Source organism: Protopterus annectens, chromosome 3.part1 (assembly GCF_019279795.1).
Source record: "Protopterus annectens isolate FY-2018-M chromosome 3.part1, PAN1.0, whole genome shotgun sequence".
Lineage (NCBI taxonomy): Eukaryota > Metazoa > Chordata > Ceratodontiformes > Protopteridae > Protopterus > Protopterus annectens.
Genome location: NC_056732.1, coordinates 234,181,439 through 234,204,283, shown reverse-complemented (window position 1 = coordinate 234,204,283; position 22,845 = coordinate 234,181,439). Strand labels below are relative to the sequence as shown.

At 35.0% G+C, this 22,845-nt stretch overlaps 1 protein-coding gene across 1 annotated transcript in view; it reads left to right on the top strand.

Moving 5' to 3' along the window:
* The window catches only part of LOC122798074 (collagen alpha-6(VI) chain-like), a 1,097,601-nt gene that overhangs the window by 514,766 nt on the left and 559,990 nt on the right, over positions 1 to 22,845 (top strand). The window contains exons 14-15 of the mRNA XM_044066731.1: positions 15,469 to 15,623; positions 18,103 to 18,195. Of these exons, the coding sequence (XP_043922666.1) occupies positions 15,469 to 15,623; positions 18,103 to 18,195 (248 nt within the window). The remainder of the gene's footprint in view (positions 1 to 15,468; positions 15,624 to 18,102; positions 18,196 to 22,845) is intronic.

Genomic DNA, 22,845 nt, shown 5'->3' with positions numbered 1-22,845 from the left:
CTTCCAGTCAGATACAGTAAAATGTCCATATTTTAACAATTGTTGTACAAGCTCATCCATCTTCTATACCAAGGAGATATTTTTACAGAGCTAAAATGATATCCAAGTGAGTATTCCAGCAGGAAGTTAAGTCATAGCTTTGGTAGAAATTGGCTTCAACAGATCGGTTTTGTATGATGGCACTGAATGACAGACCTAATACATTGCAGCATTTCCTTAATAGGTTTGTAGGTGTATTCTAGCCCAAACTTGATTTATATAGATGGAGATTTACTGACTGCCCCTCTCCATTAGAGATGTAGCCAGCAGACCAGGGGTGAATTTCCAATTACCCATCCATTGGTAAAGGTTGCTCTTAATAGGGATAAGGAGGAACTCTGCTTCCCATGGATGGGGAGTCTGTTCCAGAAAATGGGAATTCTCTGAGAAACATATCTATCTCTCCAACATGTCCTATTTATGTCACAAGGAAAATTTAGGTCTTTTAATCTAGCAGTTCTGATGATGTCTATTCATCAAAACAGGTTCCAGGGATGCCTTATATGCTAGGCAAAGATCACGTCTCAGAAGTCTGTATGATACTGAGTAAAGAGACAGAACTTTGAGGCAGTCAGAGAAGGACATTGTGATTACCACCTGTATTCTTTTTGTAAGGAACATTTGTGGATGTTCCAGTTGCTACATGTGTCTGGTCAGGTACATACTGAAGGGGGCATGATATTCTATGATGGGTCTGATGAGAAATGAGTACAGTGGAATGAAGGCCTCTCTGGACCTAGATGCCATGTCTTTGCTTATAAGTTGATGAACATAGAAGAATGTTCTTAATATCCTAAACACATGTTGGATGAAGGCTAGGTTACTATCTACATGAGTTCCCAGAACCCTGACTAATGAATCAACTTTTAGGGGTGTTTTATTGATGATGTAGTTACCCAAGGTGGCAGACTTTACAAAAGGTACTATACTGCATTTTTTGTATTGAGTTTTAAGCCATGTCTTTGGCACCAAGCATTTTCCATGGTAGACCTTCCTGAAGTGTGTTCTCATCTTGGGATTCAATGACTGCTCCCAGTTTGCAATCAGCTGTAAACTTGGTTAGCCAGAGGCCATTGACATTGGTTTTGACATCCAAGAAGTAGGTGCCAAAGAGAAGTGGAGCTAGTACAGAGCCCTGGGGGACTCCATTAGTGGCCATCCTCTTTGTATAGGTGGCCTCACCGATTCAAACCTCCTGTGTCTTATCAGTGAGCCAGCTAGCTATCCCCTTTACCTAGTTCCATACGTTTATTGACAATGCCTGAGTTGGGTATTATATCAAATGCTGTAGCCAGATCTAGACAGGCAATATGCACAATTTTCCTCTCATCCATTGCCTTCGTGACCTTTTCAAAAGAAGCCCACTAGATTCAGTAAGCATGATCTTCCTCTGACAAAGAGAAACTTGGATGGATTCAGTGTCTGGAGGTCTGCTAAGTCCTTGTTGATAATGTCCATGATAATTCTTTGCACGTCTTTGCAAATAAAACTAGTAAAACTAATGGGTCTGTAGTTTCTAGGATCTGCTGAAGGCCCACCATTAGAAGTGGGATGACTGTCACAGACCTCAATTCACATGACACAAAGCCTGTTTTAAGACTCTAATTAAATAATGACTCCAGGGGTCTTGATAATCATATTTCAGACTGTTCAGGAGGCATCCTTGAATGTTATCTGGACACATTGAGGCCGTGTCCTTGGCTTTAGTGATTGCAGCCAGTACATGCTCCCTAGTTATAGTTGGAGGGGTTATGTTTGACAGAATTTTGGGGGGGATGGGTGGGGTTGAGAGGGGATTAAATTTAGAACTGAATTTGTCTGTCAACAGGTTCATTATATCTCTAGGCTTGTGAATGTGGCACCGTTAACCACAAATTCAGCACATTGTTGTGTTCTGCTCTTGAGGTTTCTGACATAACTGAAGAAGGCATTATGTTTATCTTTCATCTGGGAGGCTATCTTAACCTCAAAACTGTCTTTGCTTGACCTAATTAGCCCTCTTACTAGCCTATTTAGTTTAATGAAAGAGTTTTCAACTTTATGGAAATATATTATTTCCTCTTTGACAGAAGTGCTATTCCTGTAATTGAGTAGTGCACATGGTACACTAACACCACGGATCACATCAGAACTGAAGAAGGTCTTTGCCTGTCATAAAGCAGCTTGGATAACATATACAACTAATGTTCTATAGGACAGCAATGATGAAGGCTTCCTTCTCAGCAGTCAGTGCAAATACCTGTCCTATAACCAAAGGCCTTTTTTTCTGAAGCGGCATTAGAATCACTTCTGTATCATCCTAGAACGTTCTGGACAGAGATCATTAATGTTGTGACAGGTCAAAATCTTGTTTACTGGCTCAGTGGCTAGGGACAGATTAGTTCCATCCATCCATCTAGCCATAACTTCCTTTTCCCATTTTACACATGGGGTCAGATTGATCACACATCAAGAGCAACAATCATGTAGAGACATTTTTTACACCACTGGGTGGCTAATACTGTTGTGGTTGCTCTTTCATATCACACACACACACACACACACGCACACACACGCACACACACACATGCACACACACACACACACACGCACACACACGCACACACACACATGCACACACACATGCACACACTCATAATTGTGACCAATTTAGACTGTTCAATCCACCTACTGCATGTGTTTGGAATTTGGGAGGAAACTAGAGCACCTAGAGAAAACCCATGCAGACACAGACAGAATATGCAGACTGTACACAGAAGGCCCTCCAGTTAAGAGTCAAACCAGAGAGCCTATTGCTATCAGGTGACAATGCTACCTGTTATGCCACTGTGCCAGCCTATGGGTAGGGTAGTTGTTATCACAAATTAATTGCAGATGCTTTTGCTGAACACTTCCCAAACATCTGCTCCGCCCTGTCTACTGACTGATATAGGCACTGCAGCATGTTCCAGCTTTGGTTGTAACAGTGCTTTTGCTTTTCCATAGCTGCTTTGACAAAATTAATCCATGGCTCATAAAAATTCCCTGCTACAAGTTGATGGACTCAAATGTCCATTGCAGTAATTCACTGCCACTCTATTAAGATACATCAGTAATATTACCCCAGTTCTGGCTTACTCTGTGACTTCTAGAAAGTAGAAAACATTATTCCAGTCCCAAAACTGAGGTCCATTCCCAACCAGAATTTTTCAGTTGAATTGTCTTACTGTGTCTTTCTTTGGCTAAAATATTAAGAAAAGCTGCAGACGTATAGCTTCAATCTCACCTTGAGACTGTTAGCTTGCTCACTAACCATTAGCATGGTTTTAGAAAGGGTCACAGTATGAGCAAAGCCCATTTTCCTAACTGACAGCTTGTACGTATCATGCTATGGATGTAGGAAATATGGAGCTGGAGCTATGCACATTGACATCTCTAAGGCATTTGGTGAAATGGATCGTCACTTACTGATGAGAGAGATTTACCTATATGGTCTTAGCCCATCCTCTCTTAAATGAGTCACAGAAGTCTGTAAAAGTGATCCTGTGGAATAATCCATGATCACTGCCAGTCATTACTGCAAATAGTAATGCTGAGTACATCAGAGTTCAGGCCTTAGAACCCTGTTATTCGCCCGACACAGCAACCCGCTTAATATTTGTGTAAAGACAAAATATGTACTGTTACATATAAATTATATTGTTATCTGGGAGTCAAACTTGTGTATATATATATATATATATATATATATATATATATATATATATATATATATATATATATATATATACTTTATCGATCGTTGTGTAGCTTTTGATTAGCCAGGACTTAAAGTCAACCTGAGCAAAATGAAGGCATTGATTGTGGAATGCATAAGTATCTTAGCATGTGAGAGAAGAATCAGGTCATCCTGGAGCCATATGACTACTCACGGAAAAACAAAATATCTGAGTGTATGATGTGACTCTGCACGTACTTTTAGTAGACAGACCCACAAAACAGTGAGTATATTATCTGCTGTGTCACACTTCTGTTGTAGGGCCTGTAATCTACTGATTAAAGAATCAAGGAATTTAGTTTGCAAAGGAGATTTATGCCCCAGTGTTGAATATGCCTAGACTAGCACTGGCATCATATAGGCATATAACGTGCCAAAGTTTTAGACCATGCAGAACAAAGCCTGCACCTTTATAAAAGGAGCAAGCAAGAAACAACACAACTGCCTTACTATTAAGGAGGCAGGTTAACTTCTTAGCAAATTCAGAATTACCTTATTTGACAGCTTCTTAATTTACAAACAGCCAAACCTGGGCCACTGTGAGTCCTTATACCATCTGAGCATTGTTAACCAATTAAGTATCTTAAATTACCTGAAAAAAACCCTGAATCTTCATCCTTCACTTTCTACATCCCTCTTGTATCTCTTCCTTGTTTGGACCAAGGATCTTCCTTCACAGGTCCTTCAGACTGAAACTTGCTCCACAGCTCAGCCTGACAGCATCCCTCTCTAGTCACTTTCTCTAACCTGCTTAGGTCACTAATTCTGCAACATGGTGAACATAGCTGCATAAATGCAAAGGAAAGTAGAAATCCACAAATCGCAAAAACCAAATCCACGAAGGTTTATTATGTTAGTGCTTTCATGCACGACAAATACATGCACTTCTTCAGACATTTGAACTAACAAACACTGAAACTTTAAATACTAATGAATAATGATATCACAAAAACGTTAAGACCATTAAACAATTAATTAATTGATTGAACCTACTCCAATTAAATAAAATGAAATAAAAGACATATAATGCCAAAAAAATTAACAGCTTCAAATGCGTGTCATAGTTGCTTTTAAATCAACGCTGTTAATTTCTAAGTTAAAAATACGCTCTCCCATGCATCAAATAAAACACATAATCTATATATAATATATAATATAAAAATATATGTATCATAAACAATTTATCCACAATTTATAATATTGATATGTAAAAAATATAAATACATATATAAATATGACTATCAACGTTCCAAAGCTCTTAATATGAGCAAACATTTGATGGAACAGATATCATTAATTCCTGGGTATGCATGTGCATTAGTGCGTAATTGCATAACAGTTCTTGTTCTTCTAATCTAAGATGCCAAGGACCACCCCTAGGATTCTTGGGGACACTTTGCACCACTACAAATAAAAACTATGTGTGTTAAACTCAGTAATATGCCTAGCCAATGCGTTCGTCTGAACCCCCCTGGATATAGCATATAAATGTTCATATATGCGTTGTTTAAGTTGATGTTCAGTTTTACCCAAATAAAATACAGGGCACAATTCACACTTAGCCAAGTAAACAATACCTTGACTTTCACAATTATATTTTCATCAATGGAATATTGAAAACCATTGATGTCAAAAAAAGGTTCTGTTAATATATATTTACATCTGCCGCATTTAAACATTCCTTTTATATTTTTATGTTTTTTATGTGGGGTCTCAATTTTTTCAAGTTGGATCCTTTTTTAAAAGTTATCAAAGGTTTAGGTCCACGCACTTTAATTAAAGCTCGTTCCTGCATAATAAGGCCCCAATTAGAATATAGAATGTGTCGTACGTCGTGTGAGATATCATTAAACTAATGCACATGTATACCCAGGAATTAATGATATCTGTTCCATCAAATGTTTGCTCAGATTAAGAGCTTTGGAACGTTGATAGTCATATTTATATATGTATTTATATTTTTTACATATCAATATTATAAATTGTGGATAAATTGTTTATGATACATATATTTTTATATTATATATTATATATATAATATATAATATATAATATATATTATATATAGATTATGTGTTTTATTTGATGCATGGGAGAGCGTATTTTTAACTTAGAAATTAACAGCATTGATTTAAAAGCAACTATGACACACGCATTTGAAGCTGTTAATTTTTTTGGCATTATATGTCTTTTATTTCATTTTATTTAATTGGAGTAGGTTCAATCAATTAATTGTTTAATGGTCTTAACGTTTTTGTGATGTCATTATTCATTAGTATTTAAAGTTTCAGTGTTTGTCAGTTCAAATGTCTGAAGAAGTGCATGTATTTGTCGTGCATGAAAGCGCTAACATAATAAACCTTTGTGGATTTGGTATTTGCGATTTGTGGATTTCTACTTTCCTTTGTGTTTTTCAAGTTGTTTTGGTCGTAGTTTTTCATAGCTGCATAAATGGTATGACCTAAGTCAACCTTCTCACACTGTTCCACAATTTTTCAGGTCCAGGTCTGCATTTGATGGAACTCTTAACCATATTTTTGATTGTTCCTCTTAAGCATTATTAAGTATCCTGCATTACTTCAGACTTTCTTTGTTGACCCAATACTGATTATTTGCACTGACTGTTTTTATTCCTTTTACTGGTTTTGTACAATTTATTTTTACTGTAAATAAGTCATGACTGAAAAAGGGCTCATGTGGCCCAATTGCCTACCCTTTTCAAATATATAAAATGATTACTCAAATGGGATACACTCACAATTAAGGGTAGAGAATGGGAATGTTGAAATGAGTTTTTATTTATTGCAATCTACTTCACAATATAAGTATTCAAAATGGATTTATACAGGTTCCTGTGCATCATGTTTTCATCCTTATTGAGGTCCTAAGATATATCAAAAAGAACAAGCAATACAAAGAATATCCTGTTCAGATCCAGGCAAACAAATAAACAAAAAAACAAGGTCTGCCCTCTCCTTTCAGATTCTATTAATGGTACACTTCCTCAAAATTATTTTATGAACTCCGCGAATAAAGTCTACATTCTGTTTGTGAAGCAGTATTATTTAAAAAAAAGGAAAAAACATAATTGAGATCCTTTTCTAGTCTGCAAAGTATACACACTATAAACCCGAGATTAAACAGTAGTAAACAATTAGATGCTTGTAAACATATATTGTTCTTAAACTGGATGAAGCATAAACAATTCTGTTAGAAGAATGGATGAGTTTGAACCAAGCCCAACTCAACTACAAAGAACATCATTTGAAAACTGTAAAATAATTAGTTTCTTAGTGAACAGGTAGGAATATTTCAAAAATGAACCAAACAAGATCTGGGGATTAAAACAAAATTACCATATGATCTCCTCGGAAAAGGGGGCTTATACTGCATGGTAACAATCAGTTATCAAATGTTCTGACTGGGATTTATATACTGTATTAGAAACCAGCTCTTGACACAACAAGCCCCACCACACTATGACCACACAAGCAAGTGTCACAATTTCCCAAAAAATATAATACAAGATTGTGAAAATGTTTGCAATAAAAATGTTCTGGTGTTCTACTTGAAAAGCCGTCCACATTCTCTGTGTGGGAATTGCATTCTACCACTTCTACGTATGTATTCTATCTCCTAAATTACCACTGCTCCTGGAAGAAAGATAAGGTGACCTTTAAAACTATATGCTTCACTGGAAATTATTCCACAAAGCTATTCTGATCTTTTTAATTTGTACTTCTAACTTTTTACATGTCATAACTGCAAACACATTCTTTCATACACCCAATTTTTAAAATTCTAGCATTTGAAAATTAGTTCATAATTTCTTGACTTGAACGAACAACAGTTGTTTGGTCTCCTATGAAAAGCAACATAAGGCACGAATATTCCATCTAAACCGCCACACATGAAGAGTGTTGAAGGTCTTGGCTCATATAACTAGTAGTTGAAATGCATGGCTATTAAAATCATAAACAGACTTCTGTTTGATTTGGTTGATTGAATCATAACAATAGCACATCATGTAACACTGTGATATCCGTAGACTAAGAACTAAATAAGGGATTGTTCTTTGGTTACTGCAGCCATGAAGTAAAGACACAGATATACAGAAACTGCTTCAATGTTTGCACTGCCTGTTTTTCCACATGAAAGCTAGTTAAGTCTGTTAGAACCCCTCTCTACCCATCTGTTACACCACATGCACATTCCATTGGTTTGTACTTTTTCATTAAGATCACATTTTATTCTGTCATTTTTCCATCAAACATTCAATAGTGCATTTACTCCTAATACTGAGCTGTAAAGCATGGAAAAAATTAATTAAAAATAAGATGGTCTGGCCACAAAAATAATTATATTTCACTAAATAGATTTGATTATGCATTTATTTACTTGTATATTTACTAGTATTATTCACTTGGTTGATATGGCAGGGCAGTACCCAGTTAGACTAAAGACATGGTAAGAGAAATTGGTGATAATACAGAATATTTGATGCCACATAATTGTGGATCCACAGTACCAAATCACGTTCTGTGGAATCATCAGTTCATGTACTGCAATACTGAGTCACAGCTCTGTGGCAAAAGATTGACTACTTTAGCACATTTTTTTACAGGGAAAGTAGTGTATGGATAGATTTTTCTCACTAGTTCCATTTGTAAATGGGGCTGTGAACTCCCCACTTACCTACCACAAACTGAATGAATCAAGAAAATGACAGAATGTTACAGCAACAGTGGCCATAATATTCTGACAGCTATGCAAATGCAATGCTAGAATCAAATGCCCTATGTTAATGCAGAAAAGGCTTCATAAGACAATTGAAATCCCACTGATATGGGAAAAATATCACTTATACAAAACAGAGTCAGCATTTTGAACATACAGGCGTATCTCAATTCTTACAGTAATAATCTAGAGATAAAAAAATCAATCAAAAGAAAGATGAAAAAAGATTAGATATAGCAAAAAAAAACCCAGAAAAAAATAGTTGCTTTAAAACTTTGTTAATGAGCTCAGTCACAATAATTTTCAAAAAATCATGAAACCCAGGTAGTGGTCGCCTTTATTCATCACAGACCAAGCAATCCTCGGTAAGCAAAAAAAAAAAAAAAAAATCAGAAATCTACCTGGGTTTCATGATTTTTGGAAATTATTGTGACTGAGCTCATCAACGAAGTTTTAAGAGTACTAGTTTTTTTCTATTTTTTAAGTCTAGAAACACTAAAACAAACAAAAAAAATCTAGATTCACACTTATAATGTATGATAGTTACATAGATTTTTCAGTAATACCTAAATATGCCAAATAAAAAGAGAATAACAGGTGTTAATGGGAGTAAATGTAATGATATGCTTTGCAATATTATGCTCTGCACTGAAAGAGTACTCTACACTGATACATTCTGTACTTTGAGTACCGTGCAATATGTTCTTTATTGAAAGAGTACTCTGTACTGATACATTCTGTACTGCTAGAGTACCATGCAATAGTATATTCTGCACTGAAAGAGTACTCTATACTGATACATTCTGTACTTTGAGAGTACCATGTAATAGTATGTTCTCTATTGAAAGAGTACTCTGTACTGATACATTCTGTACTAATAGAGTACCATGCAATAGTATGTTCTGCACTGAAAGAGTACTCTACATTTTTCAAGTATTTTAGAGAGAGGTGACAGAATAGCTATAGGTCTGAAGTTAGAGATTTCAAGGGAGTTACCTCCTTTGTGGATAGGCAGTTTGAAGAATTTTTTCCAGATAAATGGGACTGTAGACTCAGTAATAGAGAAGTTGATTAGACTAGACACAGGAAAAGCACGAGTATCAGCAGCTAACTGAAGAAAGTAGGAAGAAATGTTGTCAGCAGAAGTGGAGCAGGGTTTTAGTTTGGAGAGAGAGATTTGATATAAGTAGTAGATACAGCTTGCAGTGAAAAAGTTTTAACGGAGTTGGAAATAGGAGATGAGACTGTGAGATTAGAACCCTTAGCAGGGGGATAGTTTGTATTAACCAATTTTGTTACAGTTTCTATGAAGAAAGTATTAAAGATAGAAGCAGTTTCATCAGGGGTCTTATTTGGGTAGGGATTTGGAGAGGTGGAGTTTCCGGGATGCAGTATGTGGTTAACTGAATTCCAAAATTTTGGGTGATTTGATTGTAGAGCTGTAGGAGGGTGAAAATAAAATTCCTTTTTATCTTTGGCAATGAGTTTTTTGGACAAGTTTCTAAGCTGTTTGTACTTTTGTAAGTCAGAAGGGAGTTTATATCTCATCCAGGTTTTCCACTGCCTATCCCTGTTTCTCATAACAGAGCGATTTTCTCTTGAGAGCCATGGGGATATTTTGGATTTTACTGTAACAGTACAAAGGGGTGCAATTGAGTTTAGTATATTTATGAAGATGGTGATAAAGGATAGGACTGCTTTGTCCAGTGAGAGCTCCTGTAGGTGGTTCCAATTTATTCTAGTAAGAAGAGTCTTAAAGGTATCAGGAGAGAAGCTGGATGTTTTTTGACATGTAATGTATCAATGAGTTCTGGTAATGTGGGGAGTAAGTCTTGTAACTTTTATTGGAGAGTGGTCACTGAGGGAATTGGGTAGGGTTTCTGGGTCATGATATAAGGAGGGGTCTGATACAAGTATCCAGTCTAGTAGGGTGCTAGGGATTTGTGAATTGTTGAAGTGGGTGGGTTCGGATATTAGTTGAGTAAAGGCATGTAAATTAGTATTTGTAGTAGAGTTGGGGTTATTTAGAGCTTTCCAATTTATATTAATGTCACCAAGGAGAATTATTTCATGCTGATAGTGTTCAGTGAGATAGGAGAGAAAGTTTTCAAGCTGGAGAATATTATCTCCTGGAGGTATATAGATTGCTACTACTATGATGGTGGAGAAATTATTTAGTTTAATGTTTGCTGCTAAAATTTCAGCTGAGGGGAATAGTGAGATTTGTTCTTTAATAAAAGTTAGGGTTAGATGATTTGTGTAGATGATAGCTACTCCGCCCCCTCTTTTTTTTGGGGGGGGGCGATCAAGTTGTAATATATTATACCCAGGGGGAAGTATATCACTGTCCGGGATGTGTGGTTTCAACCATGTTTCTATAAGGGTTATAATATCTGGGGTATAGTTGGCTACCCAGGCATGCAAGTCACTAGTTTTGTTGAGTATACTTCTTATATTCATTGAATAGAAAGAGATGTGTTTTTTTGGCAAGGTTGGGACTTGTTGGTTAGAAGGAATATTATTGTTGGTGGGTACAGTTTTGGCTGGTCCTGGGTTGGAGTGAATGTCTCCTACTAGAAGTAAGAAAGTAGGAATAAGGTGAGATTTGTATGTGTAGGGACTTCTGTTGTGGTATTTTGATTTTGTTTTTGAGTGAATGGTTTAGGAAGGGAGAGATTCTAATTTTTGGTAGAGGAGTGTTAAGAAGGAGGATAGATGAAGTGATGTCAATAGGTTGGAGTGGATGAGAGAAAATATTTTCTTGGTATTTTGTAGGGCTATTGTTTATTGGTGTTAAATGAGGGTAAAGGTGGTCAGTAATGAGGAACAGTAAGGGGGGTGATATATAACAGAACAGAGTGTGATAGACATATTGATGAGTGGGAGTTATTTTTTACCTTTTACTTTGTCATTTGACTATCACACTGACTTGTACAGATAGTTGTGTTAAAATGTATCAACAGTGTTATTATAACTGATGAAATGTTTATGTTTAAATAAAGAATTCTAGAAGGGAAGAGTAGACGTTTTTCAAATTGTTCTATGATTTTCAAATATTGCAACAAATCTTAGCAAAGCTCTGAGTGTGTATTATGTTATACCAGAGTCAGGTGATAACCAGGACTGAGAGTATGGAACTCACACAGTAGCTTGTTTTGTTTTCCTTGGAACCTGATATAAAATCAGTGGCAGATGTCACAGTTAGTTGAGTTCAGTTCAATTAGTGGAAAGCTCATCACCTTGCCTTGTAGGAGTAAGCATCTCAGCATCTTATCTTGCCTTGCTGTATTAATTCAGTTTGCTAGAAACCGTTATTCTTTAGACAGTCAGGAAATACAGTGAGATTAGTTTAGTAGTGTCTTTCTGCATCTGTTTGAATCTGTCCAGCTGTGTTATTTTTATTTCTCCTGTGACTGAAACACTGATGTTTATTGTACTTTGCTATTCAGTACTCTCATGTTTTCTATTTTATTATGTATTATTAATTATTTTTATACCTTTCATTGTGGCTGGTCTTTTAGAGAATACTTTTAACATCTTGAGAGTACCTGTACTGATTTTAGTGATGCCTTAGCCACTCAAAAAAGCTTGGCTGCTTTGGTTACACTCTAACACTTATGTTAATATTGATTTTACTCAGTATAACTGGATACCATTGTAAGAGCCTGACAGTTGTTGACTGGTGGCAGTGAGGTTACCTTATAGTCTGGCAGAAGGGGTACAGCTAGTAAATCTGTACCAGCCTTTCCTAGGTGTGTGTGTTTGTGTGTGTGTGTGTGTGTGTGTGTGTGTGTGTGTGTGTGTGTGTGTGTGTGTGTGTGTGTGTGTGTGTGTGTGTGTGTGTGTGTGTGTGTGTGTGTGTGTGTGTGTGTGTGTGTGTGTGTGTTGTGTGTGTGTGTGTGTGTGTGTGTGTGTGTGTGTGTGTGTGTGTGTGTGTGTGTGTGTGTGTGTGTGAAAATCAAATACACACGTGTGGGTGTGTCAGCTTCTTGGAACTGGGACACAGTGCTCAAAAGTGAATCTTGCTTAGTATCTGGAGAGACAGAGTCCAATCCAAGTGGAGCTTGTTCCCTGTTTCCTCTTGGGGAAATTGTGTTTGATGCAGAGAGATGCATTTGAAATTACTGTGTAAACTCATTCCTCTTTTTAGTGACTGTCTCTCAGCGATGTCAGTGGTGAGGATTGGGGCTCTGTGATTACTGGCTATAGGTAAAGAGAGGCCATTACAGGGAGTTTTAGGATTATGGAGTGATCAGGGAATTTAGATTTATGGAAGGTGTTGGAGTTTTAGTATGAAGAGGCAGTCGAGAAATATATGGTTTGGGAGGGGAAGTGGCGGTTTAGGATAAGGGAGTAAGAACTCAGGTTGGAATCTGTGTAGGAATTTTACGGTTAGAGTTTAGGTTCTGGCAGGGAATATAATTTCTAGCTTCAGGTGTTGGGAGGGCTATGTAGAAGTGGGAGATCAGGCTAGTGAGAGTGCTTTTTAGAGCAAGTGAAAGTGAGCAGATGTAGCATGTGAGCACCTGTAGTAGACCTGTGTCTGACAAGTATGTGGAGAGATTACTAAATTAAGGTTTAGCTACAGTATGTGGCTGTTTTAAGGAAGAATCATAATTATTCCTTTGTATGAAGAGATCAAGCCTGATAGTTATATAACTCAATACAGGAAAATAGTATGTAAACTGTAGAATTCAGATTCACTGCACTTTTAGATCTTATTTTCACATATACTTAGGAAGAATACATAGAGTTGTATTTTCTGCCATGAGAAAAGTGATAATGCATAGTTTAATTAGTGTTAGCCATGCATTTGGTTTGGTCTCTGATAGTTCTTAAAATACTCAGCTATCAAGATATCTGTACTTGATATTCTCTATGTCTGCTATCAAAATAATTTACTTAGTTACTTTTATTAACATATGATTATTAATATATAATCGATATCTTACTAGTTGTATCTTTCTGTTTGTGGAGCTTTTCTCCCTGGGTCTCCACCAAAAATGGGCTACTGGCCCAGTCGGACACTAGCCGGTTAACAAATGTAAACTAATTAATTAATTAATTAATAACTGTCTAAACTTCTCAGGAGTATTTTATGCCAAAACAGAATATTAAGTATTACATTTTGTTGAAAATATATATACTTTTGTACAATAAGGCACTCAGGCATGTGCATTATACATATTTTACTGTACTCCAAGGAACCTGTGAAGCTTCACAATGCACCTGTTATAGTGGTAATATCTTTAAAATGTTTACTCCTGAGTGCCTTATTGTCAGTGAAACAGCAGCATGGTGTTCTACCCATATATTTATAAAGATATATAAACTTGGTGGTGCTGCTATAGTATTAGTCTAGGGCACACTAGCATGCTAGCTGGAACTTCCACCCAGTTCTGGGATTTATAACACAGTATGCTATCCAATTTGGATTGTAAAACAAGTACACTAAAGCATTACAGTACAACTCTGAGAGCTGCTCACAATAATAACTTTTCACATTATCACTACAATATCTGTGTAAGGGCAAATCCAAATCCACTCCACCATCAGCATGGAGTTTTCCTTCAGAATTAAATGCCCTATCATCAGGCAGATATGGTAACGTTCATTCCTTTCAAAACCATGTCTGTACAGTAAGTACATTTTAGCTAACTCTTTTTCAGTATTCTTCATCCTGTCATGCATAACATACATATTAATATTAATAATAATATATTCCAATAGTATTTTAAATTAGTATAGATTTGAAATGCTGATAATTTTACAATTCATTTTTATTGTAAAATGTGAGCTATTGATGAGATCAACATTATAAATTTGATGGAATGGAAAGATATTGATTTTTCACTATGGATTACGTGTCTAAAGAACACATCTTTTATTTGCAAATAAAATTCTAATGACTTATAATTTAGATTAGGAAGACAGGTTATGGGATCAAAAATAAAAGAAGGTTAATTATAAAAAATGGCAAATTATTCCAATAATCTGCACTTAAAGCCATTGCCAGTTTTTGAACTCCGTTGCTTTACACAGAATGAATCAAAATCGATGCAGATTTCACTTATCTGATCTGTATGAAAGTTTAATAGCTTATATGTTCATTTGTTATTAAAGACTCATATTGGAAGTGTATAAATTTGTCCAGCAGTTATGGCTACATTCTTGACTGAGTGTACTTTAGATGTCTCATTATGAATAAATGAATAAAATAATTCACCAAGTGCAATACACTGAACACCCTCAATACCCATGCCTCTCAACTGTCCATAGTTTTGTTTGTCCCTGAAAAATATTTGATTTTCTAGTAAATCACTGAAGATTACTGTCAGTAAGTAAAGCCAGACATTATAGATTTATTCCTTTTATATTTCCTTATCTGGTGTTTAATAGCAATTGCAAGAAAAACAATAACACAAAACTGAAAAGAGTTAACCTCTTTGTTTTTTTCTGAATTCATTTGACTTGTTTGTATGGATTATAATAAAGAATATACTGTAAAATTAAGACCTAATAACAATGAAGTTAGTTATAAATTCTGGCCTGATGGATGCACTTTATAAGAAAATAGAAATTTACATCACTTATCATACGGAATGCCAACTTAATATGCTTATACATTTATTAGATGTTTTATATAAATAGTTAAGATATTTAGAGTTGGTCAATATTTTGAGTTTTTTTTTTTCTATTTTGTTTGAATTTCTATAGCATATATATGAAATTGTCAAATGAACAGAAGATGAGAACTTATAAAAATATTCATTGATAAAAGAATGTAATTCTGATAAAATTAACAAATGTTCTATTTTGTAAAGTTTTGATATATGTTTTAATAAAAATAATAGAAAATGATTGCTGCCATTTTAGTTTTGCTTACTAGATATTCTACATTCTGAAGTAGCTTAAATCCTTATGTATTTATTCAGGGCTCTCTGCACTGATAACTGTTGCCTTGGAGGACATCTCAGCGGGACCTCATATTGGCAACTTAAACTATCTGGAGTTTGGAAGAGGATATGGATACAAACCACAGCTGATGATTAACCATCATGACATAGCAAGTGTTCTACAGTTACAGCTGGTAAGATGAATGAAAAGAAGTTTTTAAGAATGTACAGGACATTTTTCTGAATGTAATTTGTTAGTACTTCACCTAATGTGTCACAGAAAGAATGTTTTCATAGCTGTACTAATTTCCAGGCATTCCACTAATTTTGGCTAAGAATTTTATTTTGTTCCTGCCAATCTTAGTGACTTTTTGAGAAAAAATAGCTTGTAATCAACAAACTGTGAAAATCACCATAATAACCCACTTCTTCTACTTCAGTACATGGATGGTAATTTATGTCCTTTTATTCTATCACCTTTCTAAGTCAAACATAGCAATATTTAAAACATATCCTTGATTTCTGGCCTTTGTCCCCATGACATTTATGTACACTAGTTTAGTCGGTGACAACTTGCATCAGCACAATGGCCATTTATTGATCTTGCATTTGCAATCCAAACAAATACAAATAGCTACAATGTGTGCTGAAAGTTTGAAGAAATTTGTCTCTCCATAACTACCGTGGCAAACAGTTTCCAAGCTTCACCTCGGTGTAATGTTTCGGAATGCCAGTTACATTTTTGCGCACTGCTCCCCTCCAACACAAGCTCTTTGTACTGCGGTACCATTTGCCAATAAAATTCTACTGAGACTTGCACTGAACAAATGCAATTGAGATTTAATAATCCCAGACATGAATGTATCTTTTTCTGTATTTTTGAAATTATTTCTATTTACTAGTACTGTTCTATGATAGCTGCAAAGAAAATGTAAGAAGACAGTAATTATAACTTTCATATGTGATGTCAGTGATTCTTCATTGTGAGATCTTATGGGCAGCATATTTGCTCAGTGGAGCACCCTCTGCCTCACAGCTTCATGGTTCAATCCAGACTTATACTCACTGCATGCATAGCATGTTCATCTTACTCCTGTGTCTGCATTAGCTTTCTCTGGGCACTCCAGTTTCTTCTCACCACTTAGCACAGGCTATTTGATTGGATATATTAAGTTATTCAAATATTTGTATGCCGTAGTTACCTTTGCCTTGTGCCCTAGGTCATGTCTGAAAAAGGTCTATGGACCAGCCCACTTATCTGGTTAAGAAAAGTTAAATAAATTTGTCAGTGCAAAAGACAATTTGAAGTTGACATTTTTCTAAAGGCAGCAGTGTCATTCATGCTGTAATTGCTTTATGCATCCATATTTGCAATTTTCTCTGAGAGCTGGGAGGCAGAAATATAATCTTCCCATATTGTAATTAATATCTAAATTTTGATACATTTTGTGATTGTATCACTGAATGTTCAAGACATGAAAAAATATGTTTCTAGAGAATTCCATTATGTTTGTCAGTGGTACATGATGCACTGCTACCAAGATACTGCCCAGTAGTTGGCCACATGGGCTGAATGTCACTGGAATCAAGATACAGGAAGAAAAATAACACTGACAGAAGTCATGTATTACATGCAGAGCTGCAGCAAGGGCAGACAATAGAAGGCGACCACCATCAGGTGCAAACAGTTAGGAAATGCAGTCAATAACTTTGCTCAGGTGCTGATTGTTCCCAGGCCTAAGTGCTGTCGTTCTTGAAATACATTTACAGAACCTTAATCATGTTTTCATGGCTTCTTAAATGATGGTATGTGAAGACAACAAAGTGTTGTTATCTATGTACATAATAATCCATTTCCATGTTCACACACTGACTTCTGCAAAAGTAATCGCATTTCCAGACATACGATGCAACAAGGAAGCAGATGTTTGCTAGATTGAACCAATGAAAGTGAGTAAACATGATTGTAGATTGTGACTAGAAAAGGGAAGGAAATCTATGGAGATTATTTGAATACCTTTTTTAAACTGAGTTTTAAGACAACTTTTTAAATACTTTTTTATTTATTTCTCACCTTTGTTTGAGTAGGGTTCCCAGTTAGTCGGGGACATTACAAAGGACACTTATTGGCTTAGCTACAGCTCTGATTTTATGTGGCATATTCCGGTACCTTGAAATAATCTGGCTCAAGGGAGGAGGAGTGCGTAGTAAAACAAATGAGTCGACTTTGACATAGTCTGCAGTCTAGGCAGAGGTTCTACTTAGAAGTTGGAGCACTTTTTGAAAAGTCATCTACCACTTTAAAAACTGAAATCTGTGCTGTGTCTCAGTCTTTCACTGGTATAAATCTGATAGTAATGCCTGTCTAAAAGAGTGTGTGTATATATAGGTTTATTTTATATATGTTATGTAGGTTTCTGGAGCCAGAGTGAGTTGCAGAACAGATATAGGGTAAATGGGAAAAATTACAGTAATAGTAAGATGTAAAAAATTAGTTATTGAATAAGGATAGTGAACATCAACTGCTGCCTTTTCTTGTATAAAATGACAAGTAATAAAAAGCACCAAGACTCTAGACTATGTCATTTTAAACAATGTTGTGCTGTTGACATTTCAGTTGTGTTATTTGCATTGTCTGTTTCACATTGTTCCTACTATTGTTCTATTTCACAGGAGCGACTTTCTGAAGAGGTATGCTGTTGCATCTTCTGCAAATGCCGAGGGGAGGAAGGAGAAAGAGGAAAATACGGAAAACCTGGACAAAGGGTAAAGTATGAATCCTGGCTCATGTCGTTATCAGTCAGGAAAATATTCGTTCACATCATTGGGTGTGTCATTAGAATGCAAGTGCAAGATGTTTCAAGGAATATGACACAGTTTTCTTTCTACCTGTTTATATCCCATAACAAGCAATCCAGAAGTGGAATTAACCAATGCACAGTTTTGAATGAATTATACTTATTAGGGCATAAGTAATAGGGACTGTTAGTTGAAAACATTACCTACTGATAAAATAAATACATAAATATTCAGTTTTTATTTTATCAGTTAACCCATCTAGAATCCCTCACTTAGTTAATATATGAAACTGTAAAAATTAATGAAAAATAAGTAAAATATAGCTTGTCTAGCCCTATCACACACACACACACACACACACACACACACATGCACACACAAACATACACATATACACACTTTTTTGATTAACTGTATTTTCCAGCAGTTTTGTAAGCTGACTTGTAATAAACCCTTACCTTTCAAGATTCAGTTTTAGACCCTTGTATACCCAATTACAGGCCCGTGGTGACATGAATCTCTGGTATGTCTGGATATGTTCTTACAGAAGAATGCATGAAGTTTTAGTCTTTTAAAAGTTGTAAATGGCTGGCCTTAAAATATGAAGACTGAGGTACCAAGAGAATAGTATCACAGGTACGTGTAAAGCATACAAGTTGCAATCTTGAAATCATATAACCACTACATCCAGCTAAAAAAAACATTCTGCACTAGCAATTCTAATGAAACATTCTGCACTAGCATTTATAATGAAACATTCTGCACTAGCATTTATAATGAAACATTCTACACTAGCATTTATAATGAAACATTCTGCACTAGCATTTATAATGAAACATTCTACACTAGCATTTATAATGAAACATTCTGCTCTAGCATTTATAATGAAACATTCTGCACTAGCAATTCTAATGAAACATTCTGCACTAGCATTTATAATGAAACATTCTGCACTAGCATTTATAATGAAACATTCTGCACTAGCAATTCTAATGAAACATTCTGCACTAGCATTTATACTGAAACATTCTACACTAGCATTTATAATGAAACATTCTGCACTAGCATTTATAATGAAACATTCTGCACTAGCATTTATAATGAAACATTCTGCACTAGCATTTATAATGAAACATTCTGCACTAGCATTTATAATGAAACATTCTGCACTAGCATTTATAATGAAACATTCTGCACTAGCATTTATAATGAAACATTCTACACTAGCATTTATACTGAAACATTCTGCACTAGCATTTATAATGAAACATTCTGCACTAGCATTTATAATGAAACATTCTGCACTAGCATTTATAATGAAACATTCTACACTAACATTTATAATGAAACATTCTGCACTAGCATTTATAATGAAACATTCTGCACTAGCATTTATAATGAAACATTCTGCACTAGCATTTATAATGAAACATTCTACACTAGCATTTATAATGAAACATTCTGCACTAGCATTTATAATGAAACATTCTACACTAGCATTTATAATGAAACATTCTGCACTAGCATTTATAATGAAACATTCTGCACTAGCATTTATAATGAAACATTCTGCACTAGCATTTATAATAAAACATTCTGCACTAGCATTTATAATGAAACATTCTACACTAACATTTATAATGAAACATTCTGCACTAGCATTTATAATGAAACATTCTACACTAGCATTTATAATGAAACATTCTGCACTAGCATTTATAATGAAACATTCTGCACTAGCATTTATAATGAAACATTCTACACTAGCATTTATAATGAAACATTCTGCACTAGCATTTATAATGAAACATTCTACACTAGCATTTATAATGAAACATTCTGCACTAGCATTTATAATGAAACATTCTACACTAGCATTTATAATGAAACATTCTACACTAGCATTTATAATGAAACATTCTGCACTAGCATTTATAATGAAACATTCTACACTAGCATTTATAATAAAACATTCTGCACTAGCATTTATAATGAAACATTCTACACTAGCATTTATAATGAAACATTCTGCACTAGCATTTATAATGAAACATTCTACACTAGCATTTATAATGAAACATTCTACACTAGCATTTATAATGAAACATTCTGCACTAGCATTTATAATGAAACATTCTGCACTAGCATTTATAATGAAACATTCTACACTAGCATTTATAATGAAACATTCTACACTAGCATTTATAATGAAACATTCTGCACTAGCATTTATAATGAAACATTCTACACTAGCATTTATAATGAAACATTCTGCACTAGCATTTATAATGAAACATTCTGCACTAGCATTTATAATGAAACATTCTGCACTAGCATTTATAATGAAACATTCTGCACTAGCATTTATACTGAAACATTCTGCACTAGCATTTATACTGAAACATTCTGCACTAGCATTTATAATGAAACATTCTGCACTAGCATTTATAATGAAACATTCTGCACTAGCATTTATAATGAAACATTCTGCACTAGCATTTATAATGAAACATTCTACACTAGCATTTATACTGAAACATTCTACACTAGCATTTATAATGAAACATTCTGCACTAGCATTTATAATGAAACATTCTGCACTAGCATTTATAATAAAACATTCTGCACTAGCATTTATAATGAAACATTCTGCACTAGCATTTATAATGAAACATTCTGCACTAGCATTTATAATGAAACATTCTGCACTAGCATTTATAATGAAACATTCTGCACTAGCATTTATAATGAAACATTCTGCACTAGCATTTATAATGAAACATTCTACACTAGCATTTATAATGAAACATTCTGCACTAGCATTTATAATGAAACATTCTGCACTAGCATTTATAATGAAACATTCTGCACTAGCATGTATAATTAAATTGGTATGTCTGAGGTAACTTATTCTTTTAACAAAGCAGCACTGGATACTGTAGCAGTTATTTCCAAATCAGCTCTCTCAAAGACAATATAATGGAAATGGGAATATCAAGTTTACTCTTGGCTGAATGCTGTGATGAAAATAAGCTCATTTGTAGGGTCTCTGTCTATATCTTAATTTTCTCTTTATGAAATCAGTTTACTATGGAGCAAATTTAGCCTCTCAAGTATGGACAGGGTGTGCTCCTAGGAGTCCATAATAAGTGCCGTTACCTCCATTTGCATGATTCATAGAACAGTTCTGAGCTAGCACTTTGATTTAATAAAAATGTACTCAACATTATTTGGTTAATGCTTGAGAGCTGCATTCATTAAATATGAAATAGTAACATATGCTCACCGGGCCTGTAGTTCCCACTGCACTGACATGAAAATCATCTTATTTCTGTTTTCACTTCATTCACCCCAAAGAACTCACATATTTTTATGGAGAAAGATTTAGTCATAATTTAAACTTCATAAAATAGCATGGTGACATTACAAAACAGCAAATAAACTGATCAGCTCGACCTAATAATGCATCCAAGTAGGAAAACGGTAGTCAAACAAGAGTTGCTTGGTAGTGTATTTTACCTTGATAGAGGTATTAGAAATATTTCAGAAATTTTATGAAAATCTATTTAAAGCAGAGAAATATGGAAATCAAGAAAGGGTGCAAATGGAAATGGTTATGGAAGAATTAAATATGCCAAAGTTAGAGTTAGATGAGTCTCAATTATTAGCAGTTAGTCTAGGAGGAAATGAGATAAAAATGGTGATGCATAACCAATCCACAGGAAAGTCCCAGGAATAGATGATGTTCCTCTAGAAGTTTGGAAACTAGAAGGGAAAAACTGATAAAGATCTGGAAGTTTTTGTTTAACAGTATTTTAAAAGGAGAAATACCAGCATCCTGGAAGAAAGAAGTGCTCGCTGTAATCTCTAAAGAGGGTAAAGACCCATCAGATCCAGTTTCATACAGGCCCATTTCAATACTAAACCATGATTATAAAGTGTTTATGTCTATAATGGCAAAAAGAATGGCAAAAGTGATGCCAAATTGATAGAAATGGATCAATGTGGTTTTGCTGAGGGGAGGCAAATATTTGACAACATTAACAGAACATTGATGATCCAGAAGAAGGAAGCAGAATGTAAGGATATATCACTGTTGCTGGTGGGGCTTGAGGCAGCAAAAGCATTTGACAGAGTAAGCTGGGACTTTATGAGTAGGGCAATGGAAGCGTTTGCTTTCCCTAATTAAATTATAAGGTTGATTAGGAAGATGTATGAAAGATCAGAGGCGAAAATTAAAGTGGGTGGGGTCCTCTCTGATAATTTCTACTTGAGCAGAAGAACCAGGCAGGGGTGTCCTCTTTCCCCTTTGTTGTTTGCATTATATTTAGAACCAGTGGCAAAAAAAAAAAAAATAAGGGACTCTGAAATTCAAGGATATAATTGGTATGGTAGTCAAGAAAAGCTGGCTCTATTTGCATATGATATTTTTTATACCTGATAAAACCAGAAAAGGACATTTCAGTATTGTGAAACATTTGCAGCAGTTTCAGAATGCAAAATTAATGAAGCTAAAACAAAGACAATACCTGTAAATAATGTACCCACATATGAATTGGTTCAATAATACCCATATTTATAGAGACATGATAAAAATAAGTACTTAGGAGTATGGAT